Genomic DNA, 19,138 nt, shown 5'->3' with positions numbered 1-19,138 from the left:
CGCCCCCAACGGAGGGCTCCTCCGGCTGTGGGAGGAGAAAGCATCCGCTCGGAGCTCTGCGGCACAGCGTGACGTTTTGGGAGCGTGGCTCGGGAGCCTCGGAAAGCGCGGGAACAAGCCGCAGCACCCCGAGGCCGCTCGCCCTGCAGGGAGAACCGACGGGACATTTGCACAAGCCAATCGCAGCCGCAGCTCTGCGGGCCGGGCCTAGGTGGAGACCTAGCGGACTGCGCTTGCGGGTGGGTGAGCCGTGGGTGAGCTGTGGGTGAGCCGTGGGTGAGCTGTGGGGAAGGGGAGGGTTTGGAGCCTGCTGCGCGGTCAGGCTCCTGCAACCCTCGGCTGCGGCGCGGCTCGGGGCGCTGCGGAGGGGAAGGGTCCGAAGGGAGGAGCCTGCTGCCCCGGGAGCTGTACATCGCGGCGGCCGGGAGGTGACCCCTCCCTGCCTGCCGCTTGCAGACGGACTCTGCGGACCTCCCTGCCCAGCCCGGGCCGGCCGAGAGCAGTCTTGGCGCAGGCCCTTCTAAGCTCAGCCGAGCCTGCATGGCTTCTGCGCACCGTCAGGCCCCATGCTCAGACTTACTGCAAAGTCACACTGGTTGTTTGTGTGGATGGAAGTTGCTGGCTCTTCTGGGAACGTCCATTTGAACAAAGTCGCCGGCGAGTTAGAGTCCAGGGAAAAGTTGATCTCTGCAGATTAATATGGATTCCGCACTTGACAGTAGATAGATTTCATGCTGATTCAGCCTGTCCCATTCTTCCTAAGGCTGCCAGGAAGGATCTGGAAAGGCCAGCAGAAATCTAATCTTCACAACCACTGACCATCAGTTCTATACTCCTTGAGATGGCTTTAGTCTAATCCGTACTTATTCCCATTATCATTTTCGGGATATGACACACCCCTCAAGTCTTCCGCAAGTACATGGCAAGTACATGAGTACACACTTACACACAGATATTGCTCTCTTGATGTGGCGTCTTACCTGTTAAAAGCGTGAGTGAGGTGCTGTTTCAGGTAGAAAGACTGCGGAGAGCTCACAATGTGGCCGACTGTCTGCAGGACACAGGAAAAGCTACAGTAAGCAATGTGAGGATGAACGGATGAAGCAAGGAAGTACCAATGCTCATATCAGCAAGTACAAGAATTCAGCCTTCTGCTTTGCATCTTATGTCATTAAGCATTCAATTCTAGTGTCTCTTTCCAAGTGTTTTTAATGGTGGTATGGTGACATGGGCCAGGGCAGGTAGAGTAGGACAAAACAGAAACACGACTCGTTTCATGATGACTGGAGGAGATGGTATGGCAGAGTATTGTGAAACATGTTTTTCTGAAATAAGGAGCAGAAAAATACAGTGGTGGACATGGGAGAATAAGTCAAGGGATGGCGACTTTTTTGTTTGATGTCTATTTAAGGATGAGGGTACTGGAATTTGCATGTTATGGAAAGTGTCTAGCAGAGAAGGAGAAATTGTTAGTGTGTATGTGCCCGAGAGAGGGGTCTGATCACCATTCCAGCAATCACTCCACAGTGATGATGCTTTTTGCCATGTCATTGAGCTGGACATACAGCTTATTAAAGCTAGTGTCTGGCTGCCACTGTCCTGTGTATTTAGAATAGTTGCCTTCCGCCATAATAGCTACTCTGTAAATGTTCTAACTTATGTCACTTATGAACTAGAAAATAGTTGAAAAGTGGAAATAACATCAAATCACTGCCACATTAGAAGTTGGTGGTTCTTGATTTGAAATCACAGCTCTTTTCTCTGCTTTGCACATCTCTGTCTTCTGGGAACTGTGCTGGCCTCCTGTAATTTTCTAAAACCAAAGGACTCCTTCTTCTCTTTATGTAATTTCTCCTACCAATGATTTACGTTCTTGTCATTTAGGTCTCAACAACACATCCTCAAAAAGACTGGTATTATAGTGGATGAGGGCAAGGCCTCCAGAGGCAGCCTATCTGGCTTCACATTCCAGCTCCCCATGGTACTCACTATATGTGACCATAGGCAAGGTACCTAAGTTAGCAAAACTTCATTTCCCCATCTAGGAAATAGAGGTAGCAGTATTTGCTTTATATAAGTAGCTAGAGGATTTAAATAGAATAACAAAGCATGCAGGACAGGGGGCAGCACATCCTCCCTAGATGTTAGTGAACACAAAAAGAAGAAATTCAGAAAGTGTAGCTGTATGTCTACCATTTTCTCCAAAGCAGCTCTCGTTACTGTTTGGTGCTTGTGGTGGCTATTTTTGGTTGTCATCTTGACTATCTGGAATGAACTACAGTCCAGAAATGGAGGAGACACCCATGAGAGATCTTGTGCTTGCTTTGAAGTGGGTGAATCCACTTCTATCCAGACCTTTGAGGTCAGAAGATGCACACCTTTGATCCAGATTTTGAGGCAGGAAGGCATAAGCCTTTGCTCCAAATCCTAAGTTGAGAAGGCATACCTTTAATACTGACAGGCCATACCTCCTGCTGGAAGTCTACATACAGACATAGAAGGGAGCTTTTGCTCTTTGCCCACTTGCTCTTTCTTTGATAGCACATCCATTTCTTCACTGGCATTGGAGCTCACTTCTTTGGGATTCCAATATACACAGAAGACTAGCAACATATCCAGCCTTGTGGGACTGAGAAATTACTAGATTCTTGGACTTTCTGTTCATAGCTAGCCATTGTTGGCTTAGCTGGACTGCAGCCTATAAGTCATTCATGGAATATAATATAGATATTTATTCCATAAGTTATATGTGACTCTAGAGAACCCTGACTAGTACAATACTTTTGTATAACTAACTACTATAATAAACTTCTGGGGCTGGAGAGATGTCTCAGTGGTTAAGAGCATTGTCTGCTCTTCCAGAGGTCCTAAGTTCAATTCCCAGCAACCACATGGTGGCTCAAAACCATCTACATTGGAGTCTGATGACCTCTTCTGGCGTGCAGGTGTACATACAGAAAGAGCACTCATATACATTAAATAAATAAAAATTAAAAAAAAAATAAACTCCCTATTTGGAGATCAATGACTAGAGGCTGTCATGAAATGAAGTCCAGCTGAGGTAGAACCCAGCCCCACCTTAGTTTAATTTACGTTTTCAGGTAGCATATGGATTGATGTCATTACTTTATACAAGGATTTGTTATTAGGCCTAGTTCTTGAGCTATTAGGTTTTTTAACTGATTTTTGCATTTTCAATATAGTCCATGTTTTGAAGTCACTTCCATGAACACTTGGCATGTGTGTTCCTCTGCATGGTAGTTAGTGATGAAGGAATTACGTAGAGAGAATACATGGATTAATGTGGAATCAGGCTTAGGCAAAATGTGGCAGCTCACTCCTATGATCCTAGTACATAAGAGATGGAGGTAAAGGATTGCTAACTAAAGGCCAGCTTGCCATATATGGTGAATTATCAAATGCCTCTGGCTGTTCCTTAACCATATTGTAGAGTGCTAATATCAGTAGATTCTCTTTTCTTTTTTTTTTTTAATGTATTTACTTATTATTTATAATATTCTGCCTGCAAGCCAGAAGAGGGCACCAGATTTCACTATAGTTGGTTATGAGCCACTATGTGGTTGCTGGGAATCGAACTCAGGACCTTTGGAATAACAGCTGTAGTGCCTAGTTTGGGAGACCCCAAAGACCACCAGGAATTGACTCCGATGCAAGCACAAGAAGGTTTATTGAATACCTTGAGCTCGGGGAGCAAAGCTCCCTGGCACAGTAGGAGAGGAATACAGCCCAGAGGTCTAGAGGAACAAGGTTTTTAAAGGGCAAAACCACAAGCAGGGGCTCCAAGCTTTGGGTAGTGGGTTAACTTAAGGTGCCATGACCATAAAACTGTTCTGGCCTGGCTGTCTAGAGAGTATTTGATCATGAGTAAGGATTAACTGTTGCTAGGGAAGGTCAGTTAGCACTTTCTGTGGTCACAAGCTAGGGGCCATCTCGGTGGGTTGACAGGAAATGATATCTCTTAAGTGCAGGAAGGAGTGTGGTTGAGCCTGATTATTCCCTGCAGCAGGCCAGACATGTCTTAATTAACCCAGTCCTTTGTCTAAACTTTTACTGACTGAAGTCCTAATTTTAAACTTTGGACCTCTCATTCCCCCCTTTTTAAAGAGGATACTGTCTTGAATCCTCGAGAAATGTCCAAATCATTTGCCTGGGGGGCAGTGCTATCAATATATAATTTCAGCCTGCTAGGTGGGATCAGGACCGAAGGCCTCTTCTTCTGTATCTGCTTCAGTGTTGATCATGGGGCTGTCGACATCAAGGGTTAGGAAGGCAGAAATGGCTGGTTGATCCTGCTGGAGGGGCAGAGGACAATCCAGGTGGCTATCAGCAAATCCATCAGCTTGCATAGATGATTTCTGGGTGGGTTCCATTAAGTGAAAACCTATTAGACTAAACACAGACTAGAAACAGGAATAGAGTTATTTATTGGTGGGAAGGAGAGTTCATAGGCTGGTATTGTTTTCGTCAATGGCTGTCCAGTCCTTGGTACTGTGACCATAATACCATCAACTGAATGGTACTTAGCCTCTGCTTAGTGTAAGCCATTAACTTGTTTAGCAGGCATGGCCCAAGAGTGACCAGCAGCAGTAGGATAATAAGAGGGCCTAAGAGAGTGGATATCAGAGTTGTTAACCAAGGGTACATATTAAACCAAGATTCAAACCATCCTGATCTGGCTTCTCTTCCTCTGCATCTCTTTTCCAGATCTTCTCTAACTTTGGGAGTGTCTAGAATTGTTCCCACGCAAATCCCACTTCCAGAGACCAGTTGGAGAGTGAGTCTGGCTTGTGGGGGTTGATGCCATCTGCAGCTGGTCATATCTGCAGCAGGAGTATAGTCACTAATGACTGCCATTGCCTCGTAGAAGGGGGCCCGTGAGTCATAACATAGCCAACAGGACTCAGTGAGGTCTGGGAGAGTCCTGTTCAGAGCTACATATGTGTTCAGCATCAATTCCCACAGGGGTTCGGACTGGGGTTCCAGGAAAAGCCCCTTATCTTGGTTAGGTTTTGGAGAAGGGGCAGGTGGGAGTTTGGGGCCCCCTGCTGTTTGGAGTGCCTTCGTGGTGATTGAGTTAAAGGGGGGAGGCTGTAAGACAGTGTTAGGGCCAATAGCCTTGGGGGTCCCTTCAGAAAGAAGCAATCTATTCCCCCATGCTTTCCTGCTTTCCAAAGGTGCAGCCAGAGATTTTTCCCTTACAGCCAATGGGTATAAGCTCTTACCCTTGTTAGTAAAGGAAAGCTTAAGCTGGTTACAGGGCAAAGCATTAGCTAGGCAGGGTAAGAGGAATTGGGTATTGACTGTCCATCCACATTTATTATAGTTGGGATCTCTAGTCAACTGGATAAGTCTGGTTGAGACAGGTTTCCAGTGGTAAATTCCTTGCACCCCAGTTCTGCACAATAGAAGTCAGTTGAGGTCCCATGTTTTTCCCGTCGCCATGGAATATGAACAGGGAAGGGACACATAAAAGCGCACTTTGCTCTGCCCCTTGAGGTTTCTCGCAGTGGACCCTGAGGGCATGGTGGGTGCCAGGTCGAAACTCAGGTCAGGAAACCATGTGTTTTGGAGGACTGTCCAAGATGCTGGGCTAAGAGACTGCCATAATCATCCCATAGGACCCAAGTATTATTTACAGGGACAGTGGGTCCCAGGCAACAGTACGTACAGTCAGCAGTCCTAGGATGATGACAAGGTTCTGGACAACCTGACATGCAGAGGTTGTCTGGGTTGCAGTGTGCTTTCCATTCCAGGGCAGCAGGAGTCAGGTAGTCTTCTTGGGCTGAGAACAGCTTGCCTGGTGTGCAAATAATAAATCTAAGCAGCAAGCCTGTCGACCTTAATGGCAGTTGGTGTGGTCAGCAGGACAATGTATGGTCCTTTCCATCTGGGTTCTAATGTGCCTTGATGGAACCGTTTCACATAGACCCAGTCTCCAGACCGGAACTTGTGGGGTTCTGGAACTGGGCCTGCCTCATAGAGAGCACACAGTTTAGGCCAAACATGTTTATGAGTCCATTGGGTAGCCCTGACACAGAGGACCAAGTCATCCTCATCTAGTTCAGCAATGGCATCAGATTTAAAAGTGGGTGTAACAGGGCCTGGCATTCCATACACGATTTCAAAAGGAGTCAGTCCTAATTGATAGGGAGTATTTCTGACTCTGTAGAGGGCAAAAGGGAGGAGCATCACCCAGTTGTTGTCAATCTCTAAGGTCAATTTAGTTAAGGTCTCTTATGTTCTATTCATTTTTTCTACCTGTCCTGAACTTTGGGGTCTATAAGCACAATGCAATTTCCAATCTGCCCCAATGTACTTGCCTATATCCTGACACAAAAGCTGGTCCATTATCTGACCCTATCATATGAGGAAAGCCATACCTGGGTAAAATGTCTTCCAATAATTCCTTGGCTACTACCTGGGCGGTCTCGTCTTTGGTGGGGAAGGCCTCGGTCCATCCCGAAAAGGTGTCCACGAACACTAATAGATATTTGTATCCATACCTTCCAGGCTTAATCTCTGTAAAATCAACTTCCTGGTAAGCTCCAGGCCTCTTACCTCTAAGGCGTGATCCTGGGTGTTGTGGATTGTTGGTGGCATTGGTCAGCTGACAAGCTTTGCAATTAGCCACAATGTCATCAGTAGTCTTCTGCATATCCTTGAAAGTCACTCTAGATTGTCTCCCAGCACCTGCTATTCTTCTTGATCCCATGTGAGTGACTCTGAATTTTCCTGGGAATGACTCTAGCTAAGGAATTGGGCATGATTAGCTTACCGTCGGTTGAATGCCACCAACTGTTCAAATATGGGCTCATGGGCTGATGTTTGGCCTGTTTTATATCCTCCTCAGTGTAATGAGGTTCCTCCGGCAAGTTTGGATTGGGTAGCTTCAGCAAAACGGTTGCTAAGATGGCGGTTGCCGTCTCTTGCAGCACAAAGTCCTTGGCCATCAGCTAGGTTGTTGTCTGGCCACCTTTGTTCCTTTTTGGTGTCCAGGGCAGTGGATAATGGCCAGCTTCTTGGGAAGCCATAAGGCTCTAAGGAGGCGCAAAGTTTCCTCTTCGTTTTTAATGGTTCTTCCTTCAGCCGTCAGGAGCCCTCTTTCTTGGTAAATGGCTCCATGCACATGGGCAGTGGCAAGTACATACCGACTGTCCGTGTTGATGGTGACAGCTAGTCCTCCAGCCTTTTGTGCAGAAGTTCCTGGGGGAGGGATTGAGCCCAAAGTACCTCAGTCTCGGTGTCATTGCAGCACCTGCTCTCCTCTGACCCTCATGGATGAAACTGATCCCATCGGTGAACCAAGGGTGCTCGGCATTTGACAGGGGGCATCCTTTAAGTTAGGTCAGGGGTTGTGTACTTGAGCCAAGATCTCTTCACAGTGATGCTGTTCCAGTTCTGGATCCGGCAGGAGGGTTGCAAGATTCAAGGAGGCAGGGGGCTGAAAGACAACTTGGCCAGGATTAATCAACAGGGTCTGATAGTGGGTCGTGTGAGCATTGCTCAACCATTGATTGGCTGGCTGTTTGAGTACCCCCTCAATGGCATGGGGAGTGGTCACCATCAGGTTCTGGCTCAATGACAGCTTATTGGCATCTTTGACCAGCAGTGCGCAGGGCCATCCAGCCACTACCAGATCCAACTTTTTGGACAGGTATGCCACCGGACATTTCCACGGTCCCAGCGTTTGAGTCAGGCTCCCTAGGCAATTCCTTTCTGTTCATCCATGAACAGGTGAGAGGGCTTAGTGATATCTGGCAACCCCAAGGCTGGTGCCGACACCAGGGCCTGCTTCAACTTATCAAAAGCCTGTTGCTGTTCTGGGGTCCAATTTAAGTTCTCATTCTCTTTTGTGACTTCATAAAGGGGCTTAGCTATTTCTGCAAAGCCTGGGATCCAGAGTCTGCAGAATCCTGCCGATCCTAGGAACTCTCTTATGTGGTGACGACTGGGACTGGAATGCTGAGAACAGTCTCTTTTCTAGCTTTGGAGAGCCAGCGTTGTCCCCTTTCAGGATGTAGCCAAGGTAGGTCACTTCAGTTCTGCAGAGTTGAGCCTTTTTGGCTGAGGCTCGGTACCCTAGGTCTCCCAGGACTTGTAGGAGCCTCCAAGTCCCTTCCAGGCAGCTTGCTTGGTCCTTGGCTGCCACCAAGAGGTCACATATGTACTGGAGAAGGGTAACATCCGGGTTGTTAGTCCTCGCCCAGGTCCTCTTGCAGAGCCTCATCGAAGATGGTGGGAGAGTTCTTAAATCCTTGAGGTAGGCATCCAAGTCAGCTGTCCGTTGATGCCTACCTCTGGGTCATGCCATCCGAAAGCAAAGTATTCTTGGCTTTTAGGTGCTGGGGAGGCTAAAGAAGGCGTCTTTCAGGTCTAGGACAGTGCACCAGTCTCTTCCAGGTGGCAGGGAACTCAGCAACGTGCACGGGTTAGGCACAGTGGGGCGAATATCTGTCACCCGCCGGTTGACTTCCCTTAGATCTTGGACAGGCCAATAGTCATTTGAGTTAGGCTTTTTAACAGGCAACAGGGAGTATTCCAGGCAGATTGACAAGGCCTGAGAATCCCAAGGTTGAGTAGTTTATGGATGTGAGTTTTTCCCCTCTTTGCCTCCGGGGACGTTGGGTGTTGGTATACCCAGGTGGGATCTGCCCCTGCCTTGAGTTCCACAAACACAGTGGTGTTTGGCTAGTCCCATTCCCCCTTTTTCTGCCCAAGCCTGAGGAAATTCCTCCAACCAATGATTCAGATTTTTCTCATGAGCAAGGGGTTGTTCATACAATTTGTGTTTGGATTCTGAGGCCAGGTTGACTATTAGGACTTGGATAGGCTTCCCGTTATCATCTAGTAGTTGTGCTCCTTCTGGCCCAAAGTGTATCTGAGCCCTCATTTTGGTTAGTAGGTCCCTCCCCAAAAGTGGGTAAGAGCATTCTGATATGACCGTGAATGAATGGGTTACCTGTCCCATTTCCAAGTCCACAGATCTTCGGGTAGTCCATGAATATTGTTTAATGCCAGTGGTCTATGGAACCCATGGTTTCTTTGAAGATAGTGGCCCCCACCCCCGCCTTTAAGAGCAGGTAGATATTGGGCTCTAGTATCTACTAGAAAGTCCAAGGGTTTCCCTTCCACTTTAAGGGTTACCCTGGGTTCAGGGAGGGGGTCTGAACCCTGACCCTCTCAGTCTTCTTCCTCTTCCACGAACATGACCTTAGTTCACAGCTCTTGGGACAATCTTTTATCCAGTGTCCATCTTCTTTACAATAGGCACATTGGTTCTTACTTAATTGTGGTCTGCTGTGTCCCTCTGGCTCCTTTCTTCCCTATACTCGCTGGAGTTGTTTTCTCTCTCCTGGATCTGAGGCAGTAGCAACCAAAAGTACTTTGGCCAAGTCCCTATTCTGTCTTTTCTCTGCCCTAATTTGCTTTTCCTCTGAACTTTCCCTATTATTATATACTTTTTCTACAATCTCTGCTAAGTCCCTTAACGACTTTTCTCCTAATCTTTCCTGTTTCTGTAACTTTTTCTTAATATCTTGTGCTGACTGATTAATGAAAGCCAAGGCTACAGATGAATTTTGATCAGAATGTTCAGGATCATAAGGAATATAATGTCTGTGAGCTTCCGTGATCTTTTCTAGGAAGGCTGCTGGGCTTTTATTTTCTCCCTGTCTAACATCATAAACCTTAGCCAAGTTGGTGGGCCATCTTGTGGATGCTTTGAGACCTGCCAACAGAGTCTGACGGTAGACAAGGAGGCAGTCCTTACCTTCAGCCATATTGTAATCCCGGGTAGGCTGGATGAGAGGAAATCCAGTGTCAATATCAGCCAGATTCTGGGTTGGAACACCAGTATTTCCCACAACATTTTTCTGGACCTCTAGGAGGATACAGTCCCTTTCTTCTATGGTAAAAAGAACCTGCAAGAGCTGTTGGCAGTCATCCCAAGTGGGCTGATGAGTAAAAAGCACAGTTTCAAAGAGATCAATTAGGTCACTTGGATTCTCAGAAAATTTAGCATTTTGGGGTCTCCAATTGTAAAGGTCGGCCACTGTGAAAGGCCAATAATGATGGGGTTGGTTGCCATGATCCTTCGAGGGCCCAGTGGCCTGCAGAGGCAGACCCGTGGAATCCGCCTCTGGTTCCCCAAGTGGGGAAGCCACCCAATGGCTCCAGGTGCCTTGCACTGGACTGTCTGGTAGGTCTGGGTGGGCTGCGGAGGAGATGCAGGCACCAGTGTTGGTGCCGGTTCTGGTGCTGGTGGTGATGGACCCTGGGGCAGAGGAGGAGGAAAAAGGCAGGGTGGGAAAATCTCATCCTCAGGTCTGCTATCCTGTAGGACAGGGAAGAGGGGGGCAGACGGCTTAGGACGTGTCATCTCTGCCACCAGTGTGGTGGTGGGACCGGCATCTGCATCTGTAGTCAGAGGAGTCTCTGTAAGAGTGAAAGATCCCCGGAGGGTATCTTCCGTCAGAGAGACCCCCTCCCAAAGAACAACGAGTCTATTCGGATGCAAACAGCAAGAGGCTTTTATTTTGATTCACGAGTACTCGGGGCAGCAAGGTCACTTGAGAGGACCTTGCGCGCCTGCTGGGGGAAAAACGGGTTTTTATAGGGTTTTAGAGCAGAAGCACTGGTACAGAAACGAGAGGGCATGGTTACAGGGGGCTGATTGGTACGTTTACACGAGACCACAATTTGTGTCAAAGTTTGGCAGGGGCACCAAGATTCCAGGAACTGGGTGGTCAAGGGGGGTAGGATGACCCCTTGACGTGGCCCGCCACCTGTTATTTTGTTTTTCCCTATCTTAGCTGAAACAGTCTCACAGATATCTATGAGAGTGATTAACACAAACTGTTTTTAGTATGACTGGGGCAGCCTGACCACAGATATCCCAAGTGGGTGACACAGCTAGGATTTCTCAGTAATTTTCCAGTTTCTCATCTGGCCTTCAGAGTTTTACAAAACAGTGGTGTCTCACAAAATGGCGTTAGCCATGTTTAACTTAGTGTGAGGCTGGGGTCTTTCAAGAGAAGGACTGTTAACAGGGGGAAGAAAAGCCTTGATCCAGGCTGGGATTCATCACTAAAACCTTCCAAACTGCTATATAAGGAACCTGGTCAGGGTGTCCCTGTGCTTCCTGTAACACCTTATCTTCCACTGCTAAAACACTAGGAAGATGGAAAGTTCCCTCTGGTGGCTATCTGACATTGAAAGTTGACCATTCTGAGCTGCAGTAAGTAATTATTTTTCCTTTTTTTCACATCAACTGAAAGATTGTAAGCTCCTGTTTTAACCTCTTTGAAGTGAATGAGAATCAAGTCGGGGGTGGGAAGTCGTCTATCCCATCATGTCTGTCGCAGTCCAGTACACACAAACCTCACAAATACAAGAAACAGAACAGAAAAGACAAAAACGAACAAAGTAGCTGTTCCGTGTCTGAAAACAAAAATAAAACCAACTGCTTGGCTACTGCTCGTGATGGGGAAGGTGAAAACAGCATGGGGAAGTAAGGAGCCAACGAGGTTTTGCTTCCTCTATCAAAAATTACTCCAGAACGGGATCAGGGTCTCTCTCTGGGGCAGGCACAGTATTCACCCTGAAAAGGTTTCTCATAAACACTAGGCATAATATAGAAAGATAGACGCAGACTAAGTGGTCATGTAGCCGTATCGCAATTAAGCTCAGACCCACAGACCTTCACATTATCTCTCTGGTTTCCCTGCCACAGATTCCCAGAACAGTGGGTGGGTTCCATCTGAACCACCTCTCGATGGTGGGACTCTACCCGAGCGCCCGCAAAAAAACTGATGAAGCCAGAAATATCTTTCTGACTTTGGCAGCTGTGACCGTCCAGCACGTCTTCCTATAGTTACATCTTACCACTCACACTGATACGGACACCTTGAGGCTCTTTGGAACAGAGAACAGAAAGTCGATGCAAACATGAACACTGCACAGAGACATACACAGAGACATTTAGCAGCTGGTGCAAGACCCTCCAGGTCAGGGGCTTGGGGGCCTGGGGAAGGGTGTCCCGGAATCTTGGTGGGACCTCCAGACGTAGTGCCCAGTTCGTGAGACCCCCAAAGACCACTAGGAATTGACTGCTATGCAAGCACAAGAAGGTTTATTGAATACAAGCTCGAGCTCAGGCAGGAAAACTCCCTGGCACAGCAGGAGAGGAATGGAGCCCAGAGGTCTAGGGAAACAAGATTTTTAAAGGGCAAAACCACAAGCAGGGGCTCCAAGCTTTGGGTAGGGGATTTGCTTTAGACGCCATGACCATAAAATGGTTCTGGCCTGGCTGCCTGGAGAGTATTTGATCATGAGTAATGCCTGGAATGTGTTGATTAGCTGTTGCTAGGGAAGGTCAATTAGCACACTCTGTGGTCACAAGCTAAGGGTCCTCTGGGTGGGTTGCCAGGAAGCAATATCTCTTAAGTGTAGCAAGGAATGTGGTTGAGCCTGATTACTCCCTGCAGTGGGCCAGACATGTCTTAAGTTTACCCAATCCTTTGTCTAGACTTTTACTCAGGACTTCCGTCATGCAGCCCTAAGACTCTAATTTTAAACTTTGAACCTCTCACAGCCAGTGTTCTTAACCTCTGTGCCATCTCTCCAGCCCTAGCAGTTTCTTTAATGCACCTCCGTGTATGTATCTGGTGCAGAAACCCAGGATGTAGAAGAGGGTTTTCCAACAGGTGTGTGCAAGAGGGGTGCAGTAAACCAACTGTTGAAATGACCACCCTACAGTATGGTTAAGGAGAAGGGTTTGTTGTTGTGGTTTGGTTTGGTTTGGTTTGGTTTGGTTTTTTGGTGCATAAGAGAGAGTCCAAAGCAGAGAGAAAGAGAGAAGTAGACGAACATGGCCATGGCTCTCTGTGAGAGAAGGGAGATAGAGAATAGAGAGGGCATAGTGAGAATAGCAAGATCCCAGAATAGTGAGAATAGTTATGAGGAAGAGTAGCTGAGGGGAGGGAAGCCCATGAGCTAGGAGGAGTTTAGGGTAGAGGAGGTGAGAGGAGCTGAAATGTGTAAAAGGTCTTTGTGATACGGAGGGAGCCTGGAGGCCAGCATGAGCTTTGATATGCTGGTTGATAGCTATGTGTCCCTTCTGCCAGAGGTAAGGGAAATGACTTTGTCAGATGGGAACTGAACAAATTCCTAAGGGATGCTGTCTTTTATTTAGACACCAGAAATTTTCCCGTAGTCCAGACTGAGCTCATTTCTGGAATATGGACTGCATTTTGAAGTTTGGGGAATTAGAGTTTCCTTTACCTGACAGTTATGTTATATTAAGGTTATAGGCAGAAGCTCTTTGAAGTCAAAGCTATCCAAGGCTCAACAGTGATCTCAGTTTATTGTGGAAACGTTTGAGCAGTGCCTGAGGGCAAGATCTTGTAAGTAAAACTGCTTTCTTTTTGTTGTTGTTTGGTTTGTTTGTTTGGTGTGGTTTTGGTTTTTCAACACAGGGTTTCTTTGTCACTCTGGCTGGCCCTGGCTCTGTAGAAAAGATAGGCCCGCCTAGCTGTGAAGCTGCTTTCTGAGCTTTCTGCTGATGTTGAAATGGAGGGTCAGAATGCTCTGGAAAGCGTGGACTTCAGGTGAACACGTGTGTTTCTATATATTTTGTATTCAAAGGCGCGTTGTTTAATCTGAGCCTCAACTTTCTGTTTTAAAAAAAAGCACTATTAATAGCAGTCTTAAAGAGTTATTATCAACATTGAGGGAGATAACCAGAGAGATTATCCAAAAGCCCTGATGATCTGGCCCTGGGGGTCTGGAGCAGGTTTGTTTCCTCTGCCTGTTAAAAAACTAAGGGGCAGGAAAATCTCAACTACAACAGGAGCAGACAGAATCAGCAGTTGAAGAAAGACAGTTACTCGGTGTGAGGAAACACACTTGTGCAGCGGGCGCACAGAGAAGACCACCCTCTGCCAAGCCAAAAAAAAGTTCATTCTCAAGAGCTGGAGTGTGTAAGGTCTCTGAAGAGTTCTCCCCCCACCCCCAATTTAAGGTTGGTCGGTCTGAGTAAAGATAGGATTGCTTGGTGCAGTTACCGTACAACCTGCCCTGAGCCAGCCTTGAACTTGCTGAGACAGTCCGTCAGCAGTGTGCCTGCCGGTGAGAGGCAAAAGGCTACGGGGCCCTGGTTTTAGGCTTCCAGGCTTTTGTCCCAAAGCAGGAGGATGACAAAGAAGCCAGCCATTTTATAAATTTGCTATCTTTATCACCTAGCCGCGGCCTCTGCCCTTGCCTTTGTGCCCACTAGGGCGTCTGTCTAACGCCTGCTCTCTCAATGGCACGATCAGGGGTGTATCACTGCTCAACTACAAACATTCTAGCCATTTGTTGGTCTGCTAACGTTTTCCTCTTAACGTGAGTGGAAGTTTCACACTTAATGTTGTTGTCCAATTTATTGTGTCTGGGTCTAAAGATCTTGCTTTGGGATATGACTACAGATGCTGAATTTAAACTCTTTCATTGTCAAAATTTCTCTTCATGTTTGCCTCTTTGTGTACTAACATATTATTCCATGTTTTTCCCATCCAAAACAAAAGAACAGAATATTTTTAATTTTTATTTTATTTGATTTTTTTACAATGTATTCACTTTGTGTCCCGATTATAGCCCTCTTCCTCATCTCCTTCCATTCTACCCTTCCTCCATCCTCCCTCCATCTCCTTTCTTTAGTCCACTGTAAAGGGGGAGTCCCCTCCCCTACTGTCTGACCCTAGTCTATTAAGTCTCATCAAGACTGCCTGACCTGATAAGGCCACCCTGTCAGAGGGAAGTGATCACAGGGCAGGCAACTGTGTTCATGTCAGAGACTGCCCCTGCTTCCCTTACTAGGGAACTCACTTGGAAACTGAGCTGCCTGTGGGCTACATCTGAGCAGGGGTTCTAGGTCCTCTCCATGCATGGCTTTTGGTTGGTACATTAGTCTCTGCAGGCCTCCCTGGGCCCAGATTTTTTGGCTTTGTTGGTCTCCTTGTGGAGCTCCTGTGCTCTCTCCTTTTTGTTCTATCCCCCTCTTCCATAAGACTCCCTGTGCTCTGCAGTATTTAAGTTCCCACTTACCCTTCTAAGTCTGACTTTTTGGAATTTCTTTAAAAAAAAAAAAAAAGGACCGAAGGCCAAGGAGATGGTTTAGTGGGTAAAGCACTTGCCATGCAAGCATGAGGAATTGAATTTGGATCCTTATCTCACGTGAATCCTAATGCTTCTAAGAAGAGATAGGAAGCAGAGAGAAGAGAATCCTGGGAAGGCTGTGGATCAGCTAGCCTAATGTACACAGTGCCAAATAACAAGAAACTCAGTCTCACAAAAGGTGGAGGGCGGCGGGGGCAGATGCCTGAGCCTGTCCTCTAACCTCAGCGTGCACTGTGGCACACGGAGCACCGTCATCAACAACAGAGAAAAATGTGTGCACAGCATGTCCTTGCCTTCTAAACCCATTGGAATGCTCCATACCCCACTGCTAATTCTGTTCCCACCCTACCTCCAACTTCTTAGCAGTTCTTGCTTATGCCTTTTCTTAAAGCAGCCATTGAAAATGTCAGACTTCCGATGACTCCAGCCTCAGGTGCCCGCAATCTGACTATATGTAGTTCTGCGAAAACCCCAAGTGAGAAGGCCCAGCAAGAAGCTCCAGCTAAGCCCACAGTCCCCTGAGAGGAATCAGTCGTCCTAAGCAACCAGGGGTTGGGGGTGCTTTCTGTTGTTTTGTTTTGTTTTTTTGAGACAGGGTTTCCCTGTGTGGCCTTGGCTGTCCTGGACTCGCTTTGTAGACCAGGCTGACCTTGAACTCACAGAGATCCACCTGCCTCTGCCTCCCGAGCTCTGGGATCACAGGCGTGTGTGTTGTGGCGTTTTAAGCCATACTAGGATTACAGGCACACCCAGCATGTTGGGGCATTTTAAGGCAATGAATAACCGTGAGAGAGAATCAGTTTAAGAAAACTGATTCCCTAGTACCTCAGTCTTTCATTGTTTTACGTTTTCTTAATTTTGACTGTTAACACCTTTGTATTTGGAACTGAACTTATTTGGGATGTTAATGATTATCTGGCCTCCGGCTGTTTTGCATTCTCTACCTTATATTTAAGAACCCCTTTTATAATACTTAATATTATTATGCTGTTTTTCTTTCTCCTTTCAAACAGTTCACCTGGGACCAATGTTTGCTTTTCTTTCTTACCAACAGTATTGTCTTCATTAGGGTTTCTGTTGCTATGAAGAGACTATGACCACAACTCTTATAAAGGAAAACATTTAATTGGAGCTGATTTACAGTTCAGAGGTTTAGTCCGTTCATGGCAGGAAGCGTGGTGGCTCACAGGCAGACATGGTTCTGGAGAAGAAGCCAAGATTTCTAAATCCAGATGGGAAGGCAGCAGGAAGGGAGAATGACAGTGGGCCTGGCTTGAGAATTGGACATCTCAGATGTCCACACCCAGTGACACACTTTCTCCAACAAGGCCACACCTCCTCATAGTGCTACTCTCTATGAGCCTCGGGGCCATTTTTATTCAAACCACCATGGCCATAAAATGGCTAATACCACCAAACTCAGTGACAGTTGGTGTTAGGGTTGGAGTTAGGGTTGTGCCTCAGTATCGACATTTCAACCCTGTTTTTGCCACAGTAGATTATGTACAGAAGGACACGGGATATATAGCGTGTGTACTGAACTAAGAACTTCAGGAATGATACTTGTTTAATAAGATGAGCCACTGGAGGCCTAAAGAAGATAGGTATTCATACAACTGTCAGTCTCATTACCATAAACATCAGGTCTCGGTTATGTCCTTCTCAATTCAGATAAGCTTGGTATTTGTGAAAATTCAGGAAGAATTTAGTAGTAGTAAGTATCATGCAAATGTTTAAAGTAAGGTTTACTATCATATAATTGCTCTTATTGAATAATATAGTCTCACTGTGGGTACATTTAAAAAAATTATTTTGCTTATTATTGGGGTTATGACAAGCACGTGGATGTCAGAATATAATTTTGTGGAGTGAATTCTCTTCTTCCACCTTCATTCATATGGGGTCTGTGAATCCTACTTAAATCATCAGGCTTTGATGACAAGATCTTTTACCTAAGAAGCCATCTTGCCAACCTGAAGAGGGCAAATTAAGTCCAAAATTTTAATTAGCTTTCTACTGCATTATTTTTGCTTATTCTAGTTCTAACAACGGGTGGAATTTGCTATGGATAATTCATATGATTTAAATAAAGAAAGCTCGTGGAACGGAATCTCGTCTGAGAAGAAGAATTTCCTTACTTCAGAAGATCACGGACAGAAAATCTTGAGTGTACTACAGAGTTTTAGAGAACAGAATGTCTTTTATGATTTCAAAATAATTGTGAGAGAAGAAATAATCCCGTGCCATCGCTGTGTGCTGGCGGCGTGCAGTGACTTTTTCAGGTACTCTGCCCTCCTCTGTGCCTTAGATTTTATATACGAAAAATTATGTTGTATTTAACAGCTATACTCACTAAACCGCGCCCCCCCCCCCCCCCCGAGCAGGCTGTAGTGGTTTTCTATTACTGTGTGTATGGCCAGTAGAGGGACAGGTGGTATCTGCTGGTGGTACCCTACAGTTAGCTGTCTTGGTCATACTGCAGTAAACGCAAATACTCACTTGATACTCTGCTTTATGTCCAGTTTTGGAAGAAAAATGAAGTAGGGTTTTAATCTCCCAACAAATTTGGTAAAAACAAGGTAAGATTTAATATATGGTGCAAAGTGGAAATTATATTGTGTTTATGATTTTTTTTAACCCAAGGCCTTATGCTGTTCTGATTTTAATTACTCCTTTAAAACCCTGATTTTTATAGACATATAATTCAAGACCTGCTATGTTGACATTAGAGTAAATTTTTTTCTTTTTTTCTTTATTATTTTTATATTAATTACAGTTATTTACTTTGTATCCCAGCTGTAGCCCCCTCCCAATCCCACCATCCCTTCCTCATCTCCTTCCTGCCCCTCTCTAAGTCCACTGATGGGGGAGATCCTCCTCCCCTTCCATCTTATCCCAGCTTATCAGATCTCTTCAGGGCTGGCTACAATGTCCTCTTCTGTGGCATACCAAGGCTGCTCCTCCCTTGGGGTGGGGGAGGGGGGGTCAAAGAGCCAGCCATTGAGTTCATGTCTGAGACAGTCTCTGTTCCCCTAAGTAGGGATCCCACTTGGATACTGAGCTGGGATGGGCTATATCTAGGCAGGGGTTCTAGGTTATATCCATGTATGGTCCTTGGTTGGAGAAACAGTCTCAGAAAAGACCCCTGGGCCCAGATATATTTGGTCCTTGTGGAGCTCCTGTCCTCTCCAGGTCATGCTAACTCCCCCTTCTTTCATATGATTCCCTGTACTCTGCCCAAGGTTAGGTTATGAGTCACAGCATCTGTTTTGATACACTGCTAGGAAGAGTCTTTCAGGGGCCCTCTGTGGTGGCTCTTGTCCTGTTACTTGTTTTTTCCTATTTCCAATGCACATCCCATTTGTCTTTCTAAGTGAGGATTGATCATCTTACCCCGGCTCCTTTTTCTTGTTTATCTTCTTTTGGTGTATAGTTTTTAATATGTTTATCCTGTCTTATATGTCTATTTCCCATTTATAAGTGAGTATATACTATGTGTGTCTTTCTGCTTCTGGGATACCTCACTCAGGATGATCTTTTCTAGGTCCCACCATTTGCCTGCAAAGTCCAATTTCTTTGCTTTTAATTGCTGAGTAGTATTCCATTGTGTAAAAGTACCACAATTTCTGTATCCATTTAGAGTAAATTTTATAGACGTTATTTAGCATGCAGTTCTTGCTGTCTGCTATTTGCTGGGGTTTTGCTTGAATTTGGAGCTCAGTTCTTCACAACAATGTCCTTGGCCAGGGAGCCTCCAGCACTCTTGAACTAGCTGTTTCTTTCCTTAAACTGTAACTCTTTCTCTCTGCTTTTTGTTTCTTTTTATACTCTGAGGCACTCTTTGGACTCCATGTCCCCTCCGCCCCCCAACATTAGACTCTCTTACTCCCAGACCCCCTTTGTCCTCTCCCCCTTCTGAACACAGCTTTCCTTCCATGTAATGTTTTGTATCATTTTTCCT

At 46.1% G+C, this 19,138-nt stretch overlaps 1 protein-coding gene across 1 annotated transcript in view; it reads left to right on the top strand.

Moving 5' to 3' along the window:
• The first annotated feature begins 55 nt into the window (after positions 1–55).
• The window catches only part of Kbtbd3 (kelch repeat and BTB domain containing 3), a 23,451-nt gene continuing 4,368 nt past the window's right edge, over positions 56–19,138 (top strand). The window contains exons 1-2 of the mRNA XM_055615586.1: positions 56–239; positions 17,218–17,459. Coding sequence (XP_055471561.1) covers positions 17,242–17,459 — 218 coding nt within the window. The 5' untranslated portion in view covers positions 56–239; positions 17,218–17,241. The remainder of the gene's footprint in view (positions 240–17,217; positions 17,460–19,138) is intronic.

This window comes from Psammomys obesus, unplaced genomic scaffold (assembly GCF_907164565.1).
Source record: "Psammomys obesus unplaced genomic scaffold, mPsaObe1.curated_primary_1811, whole genome shotgun sequence".
Classification (NCBI taxonomy): domain Eukaryota; kingdom Metazoa; phylum Chordata; class Mammalia; order Rodentia; family Muridae; genus Psammomys; species Psammomys obesus.
Note: the sequence above shows the minus strand (reverse complement) of the source record. Positions and strands in the feature narration are given on the sequence as shown.